At 47.8% G+C, this 19,471-nt stretch overlaps 1 protein-coding gene across 2 annotated transcripts in view; it reads right to left on the bottom strand.

The window, feature by feature from the left end:
- The window catches only part of BCO1 (beta-carotene oxygenase 1), a 36,542-nt gene extending 17,428 nt beyond the window's left edge, over positions 1 to 19,114 (bottom strand). The window contains exons 1-6 of one of the 2 annotated variants that reach the window (XM_053609232.1): positions 18,951 to 19,114; positions 16,171 to 16,299; positions 8,185 to 8,314; positions 6,139 to 6,286; positions 4,334 to 4,481; positions 1,741 to 1,964 (exon numbers count right to left, since the gene is read on the bottom strand). In XM_053609232.1, coding sequence (XP_053465207.1) covers positions 1,741 to 1,964; positions 4,334 to 4,481; positions 6,139 to 6,286; positions 8,185 to 8,314; positions 16,171 to 16,299; positions 18,951 to 19,014 — 843 coding nt within the window. In that variant the 5' untranslated portion in view covers positions 19,015 to 19,114. The remainder of the gene's footprint in view (positions 1 to 1,740; positions 1,965 to 4,333; positions 4,482 to 6,138; positions 6,287 to 8,184; positions 8,315 to 16,170; positions 16,300 to 18,950) is intronic. The other variant, XM_053609226.1, reaches the window with a different exon arrangement.
- Between the last annotated feature and the right edge of the window lie 357 nt (positions 19,115 to 19,471).

Raw genomic sequence — 19,471 nt, 5'->3', positions numbered from 1 at the left:
TTTCCACAGGGTGGTTGTTGGGCGTTAGGATGGAGAGGTGATGATGGGGGTGATCATTATTTGAAGCCTTTTCTTCCCCATGACCCCAATCTCTGGGCCAGCAATATGGACTTTCCAGAAAGTTCTCTTCCAAATGCTGTCTAAAGCCTTTCCCAGGGCTGTCTGCCCTGCCACTGTGGGCTCTCACCGTTCTCACCACGGGACAATCTCCTGGGCCGCAGTCTGGAGGCTTAGAGGGCTCTGAAGCTCCTGCTGGAGGGAAGCCCCCTAGCCATGTTCAGCTGCTGGGCCAACTCAGTCTCACCCGTGGAGCTGCTGGGCCCCAGCTCATTGATTCCACGAATATTTATCACTAGTCTACTACTCAGCAGATGCCTCTCGGGAAACCAGCAGATCAAAATACTACCCAGTCCCTGCTTTCATGGAGCTTATATACTAGTGTGGGTGAAGCTAACAACCAAAATCAAATATATTATGTCAAGGGTGACGGCTCTCCTGAGAAAGCAGGGTCAGGGACAGAGAAAACTGGGGGCTCTGCTAGTGACAGTTCCTCAAGGAAGGCTTTAGAGATCAGAGGCCAGGGAGCCCGGAGTGGGTCAGCCATCTGGGGGAACATTGCTCCAGGTGGTGGGGACAGAGATCCAAAGGTCCAGGGGCAGAAACATGTTGGGCCAGTTTGAGCTCCAGGAGGCACAGAGCCAGTGGCTGAGAGCAGGACAGGTGGGGGGGGTGGGAGGATGATGAAGGAAGCCTCTGGATCAGCGGTTCTCAACCTGTGGGTCACGACCCACAGGAACTGTATTAAAGGGCTGTGGCATTAGGGAGGTTGAGAACCACTGCTCAATATCTTATAGATAGGAAACCATGATAGATCTTATAGACAGGAAACCGTGAGAAGGCTCTGAGCAGAGGGGGCATCTCCCATAACCCCTTGCCCCTTTGTTCTCTTAACCACCTTACTCTCTGCACTGAGAAGAGAAAGGGCAGGCCTTAAAGAGAGTGGTCGGTCGCACAGCAGGACAAACGTGTGCGTGGACATGTGGAAAGAGGAATAGAAGGTGTCAGATGAACAGCGGTGCCTCCTTCCAGATAGGGGAGTGCACTGGGAGACCAAGGGATATCACTTGTGGCCGATACACTTGTGTATTATTTGAATAGGTAACACGAGAATTGCTTGCTATTTTTCGAAACTAAAGTAACAGCAAGTATGCATATGTGCACACACATACACACATATGTACATACATACTTTTTGTGCTCAGGTGCACCCGAAGGAGATATTTCTGTGGAAACTTCTGGAAGAACACTCTCCCATTGCCATGTCTGAGTAACCTCTGGCACCACCCAACATTAAGGTGGTGGCGGACATTCGGAAGGGGCCTTGTCAACAGAGTGGAGGCAGTGAGGAGCCCAGCTGTCCCTCAGGACTGGGGACTTGGTCTCTTTGCTGCAGGGTATGTGGGAACTGTCTCTGTGGCCCAAGGTGACACCCTGTTCCTGGGACATTCTGCATCCACTGACTTACGAACATGGGGGTATAAAGGCCTAGTCCCCTGGCCCTAGCTTGGGATCACTCTGAAGGACCAGTCCAGCTTCAGAACTCTCTAGAAGGCTGGCAGGTGCTTGCCAGAGACTACATAGTAGCTCCCTACCTGCTCCATGCTGCTGCTGACCCCTCTCTGAGCCTGTCTCTGGGGGTCAGCTGGCCCCTGCTGGGTTGGTGTCCCTGCTAGGCCTCACCTTCTCCTCTCTGTGGAAAGTCAGGCAGGAGGCCCAGCTCACTCCCCGCATGTATGCGGTCGCCATCTTGAGAATATCCAACTTGAAGGGCTGCTCAAGAAAAATGATGTAGTTCTCCGTGACCCCGAAGCTGTGGTAGTAGCTTGGGGAGAGGAAGGAGCGGGAGGGGATGGAGCAGAACACCTCCGTGTGCTTCCAAGGGCTCTTCCCCTTATTCTGGTCCTCTATAGAGAAAAGCAAACATCAGGATTCAGGATTTGAGCAGGAAGTAGGAGGGCCCCAGACACTGCTGTCACCCACAAACTGACTTGCTTGCTGAGAATCCCCTCTGAGTAAGAGCCAGCAAGTCAGCAGATAACAAGGCTGTGCAGGTGGCTGCAGGGGACTAGGCTGAGACCTTCTCACTAGGCCCAGCACCCCCTTCCCCACTCCCAGCCCTGATCTGCAACCTGAGAATCCCTGAAGCACAGAAGGAGGCCAGGGGTCCTCCACCACAGCCTGGGTTCACCTGCTCCACACTCCCACCTTCACTTGCTTTTGTAAATAAAGTTTTATTCGTAACAAGGCATGTGCCCTCCTTTATGCATCGTGGACGGCTGCCTTTGAGGTACACTGGCAGAGTTGAGCCCTTATGACAGAGAGCATAGGGTCCTCAGAGACTTAAATATTTACTATCTGGCCCTTCTACAGAGAAAGTTTGCTGGCCCCTGCCCTACAGACCTGCTTCTCAAACTTTACTGTGCATATGAATCATCTGAGGATCATGATAAAATGTGGAGTTAGACTCTGTTCTGGGGTAGGGCCTGAGATTCTGCATTCCTGTCAAGCTCCGGGTGATGGGTGAGTTTCCTGGGCTTGCGCACCTGGGTATTTTTCCTGGGTATTTTTTCAGGGACCCACCATTTGATATGGATTTCACAGGGTTACCGTGAATTTCCCTTGGCAGTGCCCATTCTAAAACGCCTGGGAACAGACGTGCTTTTACATATATTGCAGCAATCACGCTAGGCTGTGGGATGCCCATTTTACAGATGGCAAACTGCGGCTTGGTGGAATGGGCTATCATCATGATCAGAGTCCCAGGGTTAAGCCAAGAAACACAGCCCCTTTAACTTTGGCTTCCTCCTCTGTTGTTAGGGATCATAACACTCAGAGATTGAAGACAGACAGGAGGATGAAATAGCTCAAGGGTCCAGGTACTTTGTGTTGTGCTCAAACACGCAAGTGCTCAGTACATGTTCAGTTTTCAATTCCTCAGCAAGAATGAGTCACTTTCTGGCCAAAAGGCCTCTCCACCCAGGCCTGGGGCTGGCTTATAATGAGTTATCTGTAAAGGTCCCCACCTCTCTTATGGCCACCTGGGCACACTGTAAACAGCTGGCTGGTGGGAGGGAAGCTGTGGGGTTGTGGGCTAATTCTTTTCTTCACAAAACAAATGAAGCACAATGCAAACGGAAATGAAAAGCACCTTGGCCTGGGAGGCATGAGATGGCCACGCACCCCAGTGCAACCACCAGCATAGAGCAGGTGCTCAGAGAATTGCAGCTTGTAGGCAGTTGATGGCTCCTATAGACTGGGTGACCATGGAATGTCACCTGATCCTCAAAACCTCAAAGTCCTCCTCTGTAATACAAGGTGGAAAACTCAAATGCCTAGATGATCCCCAAGTCTGACATTCTAGGATTCTGAGCTCAGCTGATTGGCTTTTCTGGAATAACTAATGGGAGTTCTGTGTTAGAAGTAAACTCATTGTACCTACTGATCTTGGTGGCTCACATCTTTGACAGAGCCTGGTAATTTGTTCAGGGGGCTATATAAGACTAGGTGGGGGGAAGATACCAGCAGGGATCACAGATGGAAACTAGTTTTCCTAAACAGGAAGTTCTGGTCAAGCACCCTTATAGTTCTACACTATCTCCTGGGACCTGCGCAGCAGCCCTGGGAGACCTCGTCTCCTGGGTGTGGTTCCCAGGAGGGTCCCGGACAAACATAGGCTAGGAGCCTCACCCTCCTCTTTCAGGAACATACAATCACAGTCATCCTGGGCTTTGCTCCAGGATCCCAGCCCCAAATGGAGATGGTCCAGAAGGCCCAGAGAATAGGGTAGGGATCTGGAGTGGATCCCAGCAGGGCTGAGCTCCCTGCACAACCCTGGAACTCTGGGCTTCAGGGGCTGGGGATGAAAATATTTGGCACAACCTTGCCATGCAAAGGTTGATCAGGAGACTAAAAAATCAGATGGAAAGATGAATCAATGGATGGATGGATGGATGGATGGATGAAGGATAGAAGTGTAGATGGGTAAATAAATGGATGAATAGATGGATTGGTGGGTGGATGGATGAATGGGTACGAGAGGATAGATGGGTGGGTGTATGGATGGACAGATGTATGAAAGCTTAAAGAAAAGGAGGTGAGGATTCTTCCAAAAGGAATGCCAACAACTCCTCTTTTCTAAAGAAGAAGACTGAGTTCACAATCATCTAAATATTATGGGGGAAAGTATTACATTGAGTCTTACATCAGCAACAAAAATCAGAACTCTTCAGAAGGAGACACCCTTGGCTATGTGTGTTTCCCCAAAATGACCTACCTGGTACCTTGGCAGGAATCTTAAATATAACATATTTGGTCTTCCCCTTGTCCACAATGGATGTGCCCATGTTGAGAATATTTCCAGCCTCATCATAATGAGGATGTGATGTTGCCAGATTTATAGCCACATATTTACGATAATCAACCTGCAAAATATGATGGCCACCTGGGATTTCAAAGAGGAAAGGGTGAAATCACATGTAAACCCAACTGATTCTAGGTTCGGAGAGATGATGGATATTTTTCATATATCTCCTGATCTAAAAATAAGATGAATTGGCCTTTAAAGAGGATGTTCACTCTTGTGACCTGATATGACCTGTACTGTGGCAAACAGGTTGCAGGGGAGGTGGAGAGCTGGTGTGTTTCTGTGGCTGTTGTCACCATCCCACTGCCTGGACCTTGAGAGTGTCCTTGACATGGAGATGGGACGCCTCACCACAGAAAGCTCTGAGCAATGACCTGGGAAGAAAGGTAGCCTTCACCTTGGCTGCTGCCCTGGGTTCTTCTGGTTAAGTCATTTAAATCCTCCCCTTTTGCATTCCACAGAGGCACAAATCTCTGGGCCTCTTTCATAGGCTTACTCTGGGAATGGAGAGGTACAAAAACATTTGGTCAAAGCAAAACTTGACTAACAAGCTGAGTAATGATCCCCACTCTGAACAGGTCACAAATGCAGAACAATGGAGTGGCCAGAGACCAATGGTGCACCCTTCCTCCCTGGAATAGCACAACCAAGAGTGGGCCGGGAGTCAGGCAATGCCTCTTTCCCTCCCAGCATCGCCTCTCTGCAGCCTTGTGGGAAGCATATATTGGTTGGACCAATGCCAACCTAGCTGAAAAGGAGATGGGCATAATCTCATGGCTAAGAAAAGCCTCATCCCTCTAACAGATTGTTAAAATGTATTGTAAAGAAGCCAGGGCTCTGCACAGCCAGCTGGGGGAAACTGAAAATGGGTCTATTGATTTTCACCAAAGTGTTGACTTGATTCTTCCCAGGAAAGGCATCTGCGGGGTCATTTATTTTTGTGCTCTTGCTGACTGCCTCATGCCTCCCTCTTCAGGTCAAGGCAAGGTAGGGCTGCTGGGAGGTGTGGGCAGTCCAATATAGGCGTTCATTCAAGTTCTCACTGTGCTCCCCTGGCCAAGAAATACGGACATGGTTACAGGTTAAATTGAGTCTTCCAAAGAGATAAGTTGAAGTCCTAATCGCTGGCACCTGTGTGACCTCACTTAGAAACAGGGTCTTTATAGATGCAATTAAAGTAATATGAAGTCACACTGCACTGGGGTGGGTCCTAACGCATTGACTTGTGTCTTTATAAAGGGAGGGAAATTTGGACACAGACCATAGGGGTGATGCCATGTGATGACAGGGGAGGAGACTAGAGGGATGCATCTATAAGCCAAAGTACACTAATGACAACTGGCAACCACCAGGAGCCAGAAGAGGCAAGGTAAGGTCTTCCCTTAGAGCCTTCAGAGAGAGCCTGGCCCTGCCCACAAGGTGTCTCAGACTTCTGGCCTCCCCCAAACTGTGACAGAGTCAAGGTCACTTTTTGTAAGCTCCCTAGTTTGGGTATGTTGCTATACGAGACCTGAAAAACCAAGATAGTCACCAAGATGAACACAACACAGTCCCTACCCTCTACGGCTAAGTTGTGCTGGAGAAGCCCAAGATTGAATGGCCTTAGAGAAGGGGCCCCTCTGAGCTCCTGGCAGTCCCCGCAGCCTCACCCAGGGGGGACCCGACTCTCCCTTTCTTGAGTCAGGAACTGATGGTGGTTGCATATTCGCCAATACCTTCTCCAGTGTTTCCAGGGTCTGTGGGTTGATTCTCCTGATGTAATTGGTCTCTGTGGTTGCATAGAAGTCTTCCCCACACTTCATGATGTTGATCAGGCAGTTGTCAGTGAAGTTGGGGATGGTGTGGGACAAGTAGGAGAAAGCTCTGGGGAGGCAAGCAGACCATCAGAGCTGGTGGCTGTGCCCACCCAGCAGGGAAGCCCTGCCCTGCTCTCGCTGGCTTCCGTTTTTCTACCAGTTGAAAATACTTCAGCTAAGAAAGAATCAGTACTGAGTCCTGTTGGGTCAGTTGAGGAATTCTGAGAACTCAGATATCAGGTTCCCCAGGGCAACCCCCTGTTGAGTCAGCTGAGAAGTGAGTCAGCTGGGACACCCCGGCTGCACGGCTGATTCTTTCTGGGTTCTCAAAAACACGAAGGTCTCCAACAACAGAGCCAGCTAGGGCACGTGTATATGTGTGTGGGTGTATTCCACAGTATTTTTGGAAGCTCTACAGAAATCCCACCCGAGTCTGGCAAAGCAGCTAATAAACGCCCTCTTTGGCAGAAAAGTGAGCCCACACTGCTTATCTTAAATGTGTCTAGGAAATTCTTTTCGAAGAAAAAGAAAACGAACTAATTACGACTTAAGAACATATAGTTCATTAGATCAGAAGGTAGGCTCAAAGCAGGAAGAAAGAAAAACCAGGGAAGTTTATTGGCGATAATATTGGCGGACGCTCAATCTGTGTCTGGGGTAGTGCGCCCCCTACTGACTGATAGTGGAGGAGCTCCAGATTAGCTTTAAAATGCATCCCCTGTCCTCCCCTCGACCGCTCCCCTCCTCACTCCCCTCCTCACTCCCCTCCCCTTCCTCCTCTGCTCCTCCCAATTTGCAAAAGAGAGCTCAGGCTCGGCGCCTGTAGCTCAAGCGGCTAAGGTGCCAGCCACATACACCAGAGCTGGTGGGTTCGAATCCAGTCCGGGCCTGCCAAACAACAATGACAACTACAACCAAAAAATATCCGGGTGTTGTGGCCGGTGCCTGTAATCCCAGCTACTTGGGAGGCGGAGGCAGGAGAATCACTTCAGCCCAGGAGTTGGAGGTTGCTGTGAGCTATGACTCTACCCAGGGCCACAGCTTGAGATTCTGTCTCAAAAAAAAATAAAATAAATAAATAAAATAAAATAAAAAGAGAGAGAGAGAGAGAGAGAGCTCAGAGCTGGCTCCGTCTCTGCCCTCAGGGAATGGAAGGATGACATCAGTTCTGGAAAAACAGAAGTAATCTTCCTCCTCTGGGCCAGCCTACCCGAACCCTTTCCTAACCCCTGTACATCTAACGAGTATCAGAAAGGAGATTGTGCTGGCAGACCTGATTCCTGAACCAAGAATTTAAGTGGCAGACACGTAACACTCTCACAGGCATCATAACCCCAACAATTTTAAATATATTCAGATGAGTTTCTTTGTACATGTACAAGCAAAGATAAGCCTAGATTTCCTCCTGCTTTTTCACACAAAATATGGCATATTATATGCTTTTTCTACATCTTGATTTTTTTCTTCCCTTCGTATATCTTGGAAATCTTTCCCTTACAGCACATAGAGACACCCTCATTCCTTTTTACTTCTGCATGGTATTTCCTCTTAGAGTTTTACTGTTATTTATTCCACCACTCCTCTCTTGGTAATCATTTGTGTTTTCAGTTTCTGGTTATAAGTGATGTTACAAATGATGCCACTATGAATAACCTTGTACTTGTGTGAGACAGGAGCAGCTGTTACAGGTATCTGGACAGAAGGGAACGTGCATTTGTAACTGTGATAGATAGTTCCAAATTGCTTTTCCGCCCGCTCTGGGGGAGAGTATCTAATAATCTATCAAATGCTCTTTGCCTCTTTTGTCATCAGTGATCAAGAACTGTGTAGCACCTGTGTTCAAAGGGCAGTCGTGGAGTTTTTATCCACCCTAAAGAGAATGGTCAGAGGGAAAAATGCTGTTGTCTTGACTATTGAGGCTGTCAAAAAACATAAAATTTGGTTAAATTCCAAGTGGGTGCTTACTTGGAAAATATGTTTTTGCAGGGGTCTGGATAGGCCATGGTTCCAAACTCCGACACCACAATCCTATTTGCCTCGATGTTGGTGCTGTACGTGTCGCTTCTCAGGTACCTGCTCCTGTAACAGACCTCACCTGGAAGAGAAGCAGCCGGACAGCATCAGGGGCTTAGAAATCAATCTCACCCATTCTAAGGGTTTTACTGGGGGGAAAGGGGAGTTAGTTCATCAGGACAGGCTCCTTTACTACTCGTGTCTGCTACAACTAGCTTTCAGAACGTGATCTCACCCACTTACGTCTGCACTTGAGACTCACAATATGGCAAGGGAAGTATGGCCATTCCTGGCTCCATATGAAGGAATCTGGGCTCAGAAATATCCATTTACCACCTTGCCTACTGTCACCCGGCCGAGAGGTGCTGACCCCGGCCACAAGCCCCCGTCCACTACATTTATATCCCTCCAGGGACATGCAGAGCTGGCGGATTGGAACAAAGGGCTGCATGTGTAGCTGGGTTTCTCCAGGGCCTCCATCAGTCCCAGGAGCTCTGTCTTCAAAAGCCTACGGGGACCATAAGCCCCCTGGGTTGACACCTGACATCTGCTACAACCACGAGGTGACCTGATGACAGACTGTGCACAGAAAGGCTCAGTCCTATGTCAGTGTCTCATTCATCGAGACTCTGGGGAGAATTAACTCATTGCATCCAAGCAGGGCCTTCCGACCCGTCCACTGAGACCAACCCCAAAAGATATCAGGTGGTTCTAGACCTGTGTTAGTTTCCTGTTGCTGCTGTCACAACTTACCACAAACTTGGTGTGGTGGCTTTAAACAGCACATACTTGTTTTCTTGCAGTTTTGGAAAATGTAACCTGAAATGAATCTTACTGAGCTAAAATCAAGGTGTGGGCTTGATTCTGAAGGGATCCATTTTTTGGGTCTTTTCAAATCAAATGGAATGAGTCAATCCATTCTTTGTAGCTTTTTTTTTTTTTTGCAGTTTTTGGCCGGGGCTGGGTTTGAACTCACCACCTCTGGCATATGGGGGCGGTGCCCTACTTCTTTGAGCTACAGGCACCGCCCTCATTCTTTGTAGCTTTTAGGTGCTGCCTACATTCCTTGGCTAGTGACTACAATGGACCTCTACTTCCACTGTCACATCTCCTCTGGGGCTGGCTCCTGCCCCCTCCCTCTGTGATTAGACCAAGCTTTGCCCAGATAATTTAGGATAATCTTCCCATCACATGGTACTTAATTTAATCACATCTGCAAAGTCCCTCTTGCTACATAAAATAAAATAGTCATGCATTCCTCCCGGTGCACTGAGGGAAGGTCCTTCCCAGCCTAGAATATATCAGAACAGGCTTCAGGGGGGAGATGGAGCTTGAAATAGCCCTTGAAGGATGAATAGAATTTGACTGGAATAGCTTAGGGAAGAGGAGGAGGAGAGAGGCAGAGCTTTGCAGTTCTCCCTCCCCAGAAGCTGATCAGGTTAGGTTGGAGCTCTATCTAGGTAGGAGCTTGGGAGAGCAGGAATGAGATGAGTTGGGGGAATGGGTTGGGATGATGGCTGGGTCTGCAGGCCTTTGAACTTTATTTGGCGGGGACTCTGAAACCTCAGGGAGGGTCTGGCCAGTGTGTTATCTTATTTTGCTATTATTTAGCAAATGGCATTGTGTTGAATCTTTCCCCTGTACAGATCACATTCCTTTTACGTGATCTAATGTGTGCTTCCAGTGTGGGCACAATGACAACACTCAGAACGCAGGCCCTGGGACATACTGACATTGCCCGGTACTAAGCAAGAGTTAGGCCGGGCACAGTGGCTCACATCTGTATTCCTAGCACTCTGCGGGGGCTGAGGTGAGTGGATTGCCTGAGTTCAGGGGTCCAAGATCAGCCTGAATAACAGCAAGTTGGGTCTCTAAAAAAAATAGCCTGGCATTGTGGGCCTGTGGTCCCAACTACTAGGGAGCTGAGGCATGGGGAAGGCTTTAGCCCGAGAGTGTAAGGTTGCTGTGAGGGCAACAAAGTGAGACTCTTCTAAAAAGCAAAACAAAATGCCCAGGATATACTGAATGATATGGCTTAGAGGAGACAACCTATTCCTAAGAAATTCTCACCTCGTGTCCCTTTATATTTTAAGAAAAGGAAAGTAATACTAAGAGCTAACGTTTACTGAACATGGGTGTGCTAACCCTGTGTAGGGCACTTGTGTATGACCCAGTTTAACGCGCCCAACACCGGCAGTGAGCAGAATATTCCAACTAGAAATGTGTTTGCTAGAAAAACAAATCAATATAATGTCATTTGTTAATTAACAGCAAAAATAAAACAAAATCTAAACAATGCTTAAATGTTTCTAACCAAAATTTCTTACCAAATGAAGTACAAAGGGCTTGGGTATTCATTGCCTTGCGGACTCATTTCTCAGCTAATAAAATCTGAGACACAGAGAGGTTAAGCACCTTGACTTAAGCCACACAGCAAGTGAATGGGAACCCGGATTCAAAGGTCAGCAATCAGTGCTTAATCAACATTCTAATATAGCAAGAGCAATTGGTCTGATGATTCTGTCTGAGCCTTAAAAACACACCTATAGAAACTTGGAGCTTGGTGACAGTTTGCTGATGTTTCAAGAAACGAGCAGCCCTCTCCATGCCCAACTCTAGTATCAGCCCAGTTGCTACCTCTTCCCCTCCAGGGTAACTACTGTCCGGACTTCTAACAGCCTGGATAGGTTTTGCCCTTGGGCTTGTGTCTTCATGCCCATCTCCAAAGGATTTGAGTGTACACTTCAGTGGCAATGACTCCCACCTGTGCACGTAAGTGGAAACAATGACAGCGATTGTAAGGCTAATCATAACAAAATTGGAGGAAATCATGCAAGCCCGCCAGCGCCTTCTCCAGTCTTCAGGAGGTTCTGTGCCCGAGGTGGCAGCTAATGATCTGTCCTCTTTTCAAACACCTTTTCACAGGGTGAGTGCTGTGCGAATGAGTGTCAGGGAGATATTCCTGTAGCAGAAGATTTACTCTTGGGCATCAGAAAGAAACCAGCGCAACCAGGCCCTGAGTTCATGCTCTCTTTTGAGACAGGGTCTCATTCTGTACCCTGGGTACAGTGCTGTGGTGTCATAGTTCAAAGCAACCTCAAACTCTTGGGCTCCAGCAATCCTCCTGCCTCAGCCTTCCAAGTAGTTGGGACTACAAGCACCCACCAAAATGCCCAGCCAGTTTTTCTATTTTTAGTAGAGACAGGGTCTCACTCTTGCTCGGGCTGGTCTCAAACTCCTGAGCTCAAACAATCCACCCTTCTTGGCCTCCCAGAGTGCTGGGATTATACGCCTAAGCCACTGCACCTGGCCCCAAGTTCATGTTTTCAACAAGTATTTATCAGACAGCTCTGTGGGCCAGGGAGGGGGTCTAATAGTGATCAGAACAGCCAGGACCCATGTGGTAAGGAGAGTCACATCTCCAAGTGGATGGGAATCCCACTCCATGGGTACCAGTCACTCACTTGACCTTGGCTAAAGGTGAGCCTCTGTCCCCTCCACTGTGACATGAGGCTCATGATACATTCCTTACAGCACATGACATTTGAGCCTTGTAAAACCCTGGAGCACACAGTAGGTGCTCAAGGAAAGCCACAGTGTTGAGACGCAGAAGGCAGAGTGGTAAAGGCTTTGGCTCTAGGGTCACCCAGCTAGGTGACCTTGGGAAGGTCTCCTGATCTCACTGAACCTCAGTTTCCTTGACTAGCAGTTGGGGAATATATAATCCTCCCCACCTCTGGTGGGCAATTTTAAATGTGATGAGATGATAGAAGGTATTAGCCCCACGACTCACAGCGTGCCCTTGATAAATGAAGGCTGCTGAAACTCTGGACTGTCCAGTAAAATCCTGGTGGCTAGAAGACTCACCTGGGGGTCAGTGAGGTGACACACACACTGGTCCTCAGCCACCTGCTGCACAAAAGTGGAGACCCAGGCTAGGGCCACCCTCATGTCTCCCTGAGCCAGCCTGTCCTTCACTGGTCTCTCTGTCTATGGAGTCACCTGCAGGCATTGGCTAAGTTTCTTTGAGCCCCACCCGTGCTTGGCCTGAAATGCTGAATTCTGTTCACTCCAAATACAAACACCCAGCCCAGGCTGGGGTGTAGATAGGCCACTCATTTCCTGTAAGTGTTAAGCCCCAGAGCACAGAGCGCCCAGGGACCACAGGAAAAAGGTGTATCTGGAATTGCTCAAGGCTGACACTGGACTTTGAGGCTGAGATTAAAGAAGGGGCCACCGTGCATCCCCCACCACGCTGCTGTCGGGAGAACCCAATTAGCTGCCTTCCTTTGAGGAGACTTAAGTAAATAGACGTGCTCCTGCCTGGGGTCTTCTAGAACTGGGTCATGTGTGATTAGGGGGCAGGAAGGGAGAGATATATACAGAGGACTCAAAAAAATGCATACAAATTTTTTTTTTTTTTTTTGTAGAGACAGAGTCTCACTCTATGGCCCTCAGTAGAGTGCCATGGCCTCACACAGCTCACAGCAACCTCCAACTCCTGGGCCCAAGCGATTCTCTTGCCTCAGCCTCCCAAGTAGCTGGGACTACAGGCGCCCGCCACAACGCCCGAGTATCTTTTGGTTGCAGTTTGGCCGGGGCTGGGTTTGAACCCGCCACCCTCGGTATATGGGGCCGGCGCCCTACCGACTGAGCCACAGGCGCCGCCCAAAATGCATACAAATTTTAAGAAGGGAAAACACGTATTAAAATTGTGATACTCAATATATACCAATAACGTGTGTTACCTGTATCTCTTGTAATTGCAGACGTCCAGTGTGATTTGAGTATTACAATTGTAATACAGTTTTTTCCTTTCTTCAAATGTGCCTGCATTTTTTGGCATCATCACTATGTAAATATGTATGTAAACTTTCCAGTGGTCAAATCTAGGTGGAGCGACTTTGCCTCTTATTAAAAACATTATAGGGGCGGCGCCTGTGGCTCAGTCGGTAAGGCGCCGGCCCCATATACCGAGGATGGCAGGTTCAAACCCGGCCCCGGCCAAACTGCAACAAAAAAATAGCCGGGCGTTGTGGCGGGCGCCTGTAGTCCCAGCTACTTGGGAGGCTGAGGTAAGAGAATCGCTTAAGCCCAGGAGTTGGAGGTTGCTGTGAGCCGTGTGAGGCCACGGCACTCTACCGAGGGCCATAAAGTAAGACTCTGTCTCTACAAAAAAAAAAAAAAATTATAGAATACCATTACTGAAGAAGATTTGGAATCACTCAGCTGCATGCCTGCTTTATAAAAACTATGCTTTTTGAAGTAATTTTAGACTTATAGAAGGGGGGGTCTTGATACCCTTCACCCAGCTTCCCCCTCTCCAATCTGATTTTTTATTAAAATCCTTTTTTTTTTTGAGACAGAGTCTCAAACTGTCATCCTGGGTAGAGTGCTGTAGCATCAAAGCTCACAGCAGCCTCAAACTCTTGGGCTCAAGCAATTCTCCTGCCTCAGCCTCCCGAGCAGCTGGGACTATAGGTGCCCTCCACAACGCCCAGCTATCTTTTGGTTGCAGTTCAGCCGGGGCTGGGTTTGAACCCGCCACCCTCAGTACATGGGGCCGGCACCCTACTCACTGAGCCACAGGCAGCCGTCATTGTTGTTTGGCGGGCCCGGGCTGGATTCAAACATGCCAGCTCAGGTGTATGTGGCTGGTGCCTTAGCCGCTCGAGCCACAGGCGCTAAGACAAAATCCTTTTTTTAAACATTAGCTTACATGGGCCTCTGCTGACAGCTGTAAGCCATTTTTCTGCCTTTTCTCTTTCTTGCTCCAAAGCCTTTTCTCATTGGTTTGGCATGGAGCAGAGATCGTCAACATGGGAATCACTTGGGTACTTTTTAAAAAATTACAGAAGGCTGTGCCCCAGCCTGTGGCACTTCTGATTAACTTGGTCTTGGTGGGCCTGAGTGGCCAGGCTGGAGGCCCACCATGGAGGGGCTGTCAACCCTCAGTGGGCATGGGGTCACCTGGGAAACGTGTGTCGGGAACACACAAAGAGTTTCCAAGTGCCCCTCTGGGCCGGGCCTCTCACTGGATGATGAAGACATGCCATGTGTACAGGGTCCCTGCTCTCTGGGACCGCCCTCCCTGTGCTGGAGATCAGCAAACTGACCATTACCAAGCAGGTGTCAGGTCCTGGCAAGAGTATTCAGTACAGCTAATGACCCCAACAGCTGTCCAGGGGAGGATGGTCACGTTTATGTGACTGATGAGGAAACTGAGCCTAAGGGACTTAAAGTGCCCACCATTCACCCATGTTGGAATGCAGGAGGTAAAGAAAAATTCTGTGAAGCCTAAATTCAAGAAAAATACTTGGAAGCCTTCAGCAGCTGAAGCTGTAAGTAGTCCTGGAATTCTTTTAAGAATTCAGTCCTTGCTTTTGTGACATAAACCACCTCAATGGCCAAAAGCATAGAATTTACTTTCCAGGCTGGGCACAGGGGCTCATGCCTGTAATCCCAACACTTTGGGAGGCCGAGGTGGGAGGATCCCTTGAGCTCAGGAGTTCGAGACCAGCCTGAGCAAGAGTAACCCCGTCTCTACTAAAAATAGAAAAACTAGCTGGGCATTGTGGTGGGTACCAGTAGTCTGGTACTAGTGGCTGAGGCAGGAGGATGCTTGAGCCCAGGAATTCGAGGTTGCTGAGAGCTAGGCTGATACCACAGCACTCTAGCCTGGGTAACAGAGCGAGACTCTGTCTCACGCAAACAAACCAAAAAAGCCAAATAAAAATAAAAGTAAAGAAAGAATTTACATCTCACCTTTTGACTCAGACATGTGAACCCAGAGTTTCAACCTGTTCGTGGTACGTCACCCTTTCTGTCCTTTCCAGCCATTTACTTTCTGCTCACGGAGACCCATGTGATTTACTGTGTGGGCAACAAGGCTCTCCTTGCCTGGGGTCCTGTACAACTGCTTGGTTCCTGACCACTCCATACTCCTCCTGTTTTGATCTTACACAGGTCTGATTCCAAAGCCTATACTCTTCCCCACTGCTCTTGCCTGCCTTATTAAAGATGCATATAAGTTTGGAAGATGAACTCTCTGAAAAAGAACCTTGGCCACCCTTCCAGGGAAGTTTGTGCTTGTGGTGGGATGAATAATGCAACGTCCCTCCCTGGAGATATCCATATTCTAATCCTGACAACCTGCTGTGTTACCTCACATAGCAAAGGGGACTGTGTAGATGTGATTAAGTCAAGAATTGTTTTTAAAAATTATTTTTTTATTTATTTTTGAGAGAGTCTCACTTTGTCGCCCTTGGCAGAGTGCAGTGTCATAGCTGCCAGCAACTTCAAACTCTTGGGCTCATGCGATCCTCCTACCTCAGACTCCTGAGTAGCTGGGACTACAGGTGCCTGCCACAACAGGCTGCCACAACCTGGCTATTTTTAGAGATGGGGTCTTGCTCTTGCTCAGGCTGGACTCAAACTCCTGAGCTCAAGCAATCTACCTGTCCGGGCCTCCCAGCGTGCTGGGAATACAGGCATGAGCCACCAGGCCTGGCCTAAGTTAAGGATTTTAAACAGAAGAGGTTATCCTGGATTATCTGAGAGGAACCAATGTAATCACTAAGGTCCTTATAAGAGGGAGGGGGAAGGGTCAGAGCCAGAGAAGGAGATATAAGGATGGAGAGAGAGAGAGTGACAGGGAGAGACGGCAAGATGCTACATTGCTGCTTTGAAGATGGAGGTGGAGCCACAAGCCAAGGAATGTAGGCACCTTCCAGGAAATAGCAGAGGCAAGGAAGCAAATTCCCCCCAGAGCCTGGAGAAGAAATGCAGCCCTGTCAGCATCTTAACTGTAGTTGAATGAGATACCATTTAGACTTCTGACCTCCGGAACCATAAATGGGCAAATTCGCACTGTTTTAAGTTGCTAAGTCTGTGGTCACTTGTTACAGCAGTGCCCTCAGACACTTCTAGTTCTCTCACCATCTCTGATGGTGAAGCTGTGGAGCAGGGCCAGGCCGTCAAACCAATGGTTGTATCTGGTTTCCCCAACCGTGTGCATCCCAGGCCCATTGCGAAGCAGCATTCCCTGCAGCCATGCTGGAATTGTGCCTGTTGAAAGAGAGTGTGTTTACTTTCCGGTTTCTATGTCCAAACCAAAAAGCTGGAAGAAACAGTCATGGAGAGGAATTGAGGCCACTGAGACCCCAAGCACACACTGTATCTGCTTGTTTTGCGATTTTTTCCCAGAAAGTGGATAATATACTGGCAGTTTGCTAGCACTGAGGATTCCCAAAATGATGACATTGCTCCCTGATCTCAAGATGGTCAGTGACCATTGAGGAAACAGATGATGAACAGATACCCAAAATACACTGTGGGCTGGGTGAGGTGGCTGTAATCTAGCATTCTGTGAGGCCAACAGTGGAGGATAACTTGAGATCAGGAATTGAGACCAATTGAGCAAGAGTGAGGCCTCTTGTCTACTAAAAATTGAAAAATTAGCTGGGTTTCATAGCAGATACCTGTAGTCCCAGCTACTCAGGAGGCTGAGGCAGGAGGATCACTTGAACCCAGGAGTTTGAGGTTGCTATGAGCTAGGCAGACACCATGGCACTCTGGTCAAAGAAAATCGAAATACATTGTGAAAAAGGCAGTGCCACAGACTCAGCAAGGGGTGCCATGTGAAACAGAACCTCATCCCAGGAGGAGCTGAGAGGAAGTGACTGGGCTGAGTCTTGAGGGAGAGGAGTTATTTGCCTCACAGCAAAAGGAAAGAACATTTGGAGCTGTGCTCTTCAATATGGTAGCCATTTATGAAAGCTATAATTCAATTATAGCCCAAGAAGAAGGGGAGAAGGAGGGGAGGGGAGGGGGGAGGACAGGCGGAGGGAGGGTGATTGGTGGGACCACACATAAGGTGCATCTTACAAGGGTACATGTGAAATTTACTAAGTGTAGAATATAAATGTCTTAACACAATAACCAAGAAAATTCCGTGAAGGCTATATTAACCAGTTTGATGAAAATATTTCAAATTGGACATAAAACCAGCTCATTGTGCCCCATGATTGCATTAATGTACACAGCTATGATTTAATATAAATAAATAAATAAAAATATGGTAGCCACATGACAATTGAATACTTGAAATGGGGTTGGTCTGAAATGAGGTGCGCTGTGAAGATAATAAAATACACACTGGATTTCAAAGACTTAGTATAAAAAAAGTAAACTATCTCATTAGCAATTTTTTTTATTGGTTTCAATATATCTTGGATGTATTCAATAAAGTGAGCATGGTACTTCCCATATAGAGTTGCTGCAATGACTAAAAGATTTAATCCACCTAGAATACAGCTCCGAGAGTAGAAATGATCAATGAATGTTCCTATTCTACTTAGGGCTTTAATAATATGCAGATTAGGCTGGGTGTGGTGGCTCATACCTGTCATCTTGGCACTTTGGAAGGCCAAGGAGGGTGGATTGCTTGAGCTCAGGAGTTCAAGACCAGCCTGAGAAAGAGCAAGACCTCATTTCTAAAAATAGCAGTCATTGTGGTGGGTGCCTATAGGCCCAGCTACTTGGGAGCCTGAGCAAGAGGATGGCTTAAGCCCAAGAGTTTGAGGGTGCTGTGAGCTATGATGCCACAGCACTCTACTGAGAGCGACAAAGTAAGACTCTGTCCAAAAAAACAAAAAAAGTGGGAAAAAATTAAAAACAAAACAAAACAAAACTAATAGTAAGTAAACATTTGCCTTTAAAAAAAACATAAATAGCAAATCTATCAATCTATCTTTCCAAAAACTTAAAGGAAATAGACCCAAATATTAATAGTGCTTAAGAGATAAAAATGTGACTAATTTTTATTTCGTTCCATGTTCTCATTTGCACTTTCAACATTTATATATAACGTAATATACGCACACCTACATATAAATACAGGGGCCATGTGTCCTTTGTAACCAGGAGAAAAAGACACAAAAGCTATTCTTTTCTTTCAAAAGACTCTCAAGGAAATTCCTCAGTTGAAAAGCTCCAATCCCACTTTTCTCCCAAAGAGCATAGTTGTCCCCCTTAAGAAAAACATCCAGTCCATCTATCAGAAAGTGAAGGGGCCTGTGTGCGGGAGCTGACCTGTTAGCCATTCTCTGAACTGAACGGAACGACTCAACCCTGGGGACCTGAGGGTTCAGAACCAGAGACTGCCCTCCAGGGTCTAAACGAGGTGATACCAGGAAAGTGGCAACCCCCAAAAAGGAGGAGAGCAGACGAAGAAATCGATCCTCAAGGGATGGCTCCTAAGAAGGTCCCTTCCCAGGCTGATTGGCTCCGTGGGGGATGCTCACAGACCAAAACCCCACCTACGGGCGCAGAGGGACTCTGTGCTGCCCTCCAAGTGTGCAGGTAGATGATGGGAGCCTATGTATGCTTCTCCTAGCATTCTGAAATTAATTTAGGAACCATGCATTTGCACGGATACGGCGTGCATTCTGCAGACAAATCCCCCTGTGCAGGCGCCCACGGGGGCATTCCTGACACCTTCCCCGAACCTTCCAAATAGTGAGGTGCCTCTCCCCCCTTGGAACCTGAGTTATAATGTGTAAGAGCGCAGCTATGTGTCTGGATCGTGGGTCATTTCCTTCCTATATGCTGTTTTCCAGACTTAGCAAAAATATCTTTATAAGAAGTATTCTATAATCAGAAAAAAAAAAGCCCATCTAAATATACAGGAAAAGCCAAGTATTTATACGAACACTCACCTGTCACTTTGGCCCTTACAGGCTCTACTTGTTCTTTCTTGTTCTTGCCAAATAGTATATCCATTGCTCAGGGCACTGGGAGAACGATGCGGCAGTGGACACGCTCCTCCAGGGCCCCTTCCCTCCTTCACATCTCCGTCCCTCTGAACGCCACTTGCTTCTCCTTTTGCCTTTTATCCTTTCGGCCGGCACTGATTCCTAGTGTTTGTTCTCACGCACCGGGGAAGCTGTGCTATGAGCCGTTTGGTCAAAGGTCAACTTCCAAGCCATTTGTCTTAACTGATCGGTAATCCTCTTATCATACCTCTAACTTTCCTTCTCCGGTTTCACTTTTGGCTTAACCGAGAAAAACTTGTTTCTGGCTGGGTTCTAAACGGGCAGAAAGAACTCTGTAGATTCTGTTTAGTTATGTAATCTCAAGTAATCCAGCCCAAGAGCTGCAGGTGTTTGTTTACAATCAGAACAAGAAGAGAGGCTGTAGGGACCGTTGAAGACGCCGCGAATTAAGGGAGCCCTGAGTG

This window comes from Nycticebus coucang, chromosome 2 (assembly GCF_027406575.1).
Source record: "Nycticebus coucang isolate mNycCou1 chromosome 2, mNycCou1.pri, whole genome shotgun sequence".
Classification (NCBI taxonomy): domain Eukaryota; kingdom Metazoa; phylum Chordata; class Mammalia; order Primates; family Lorisidae; genus Nycticebus; species Nycticebus coucang.
This window is presented reverse-complemented; position numbering and strand designations above follow the sequence as displayed.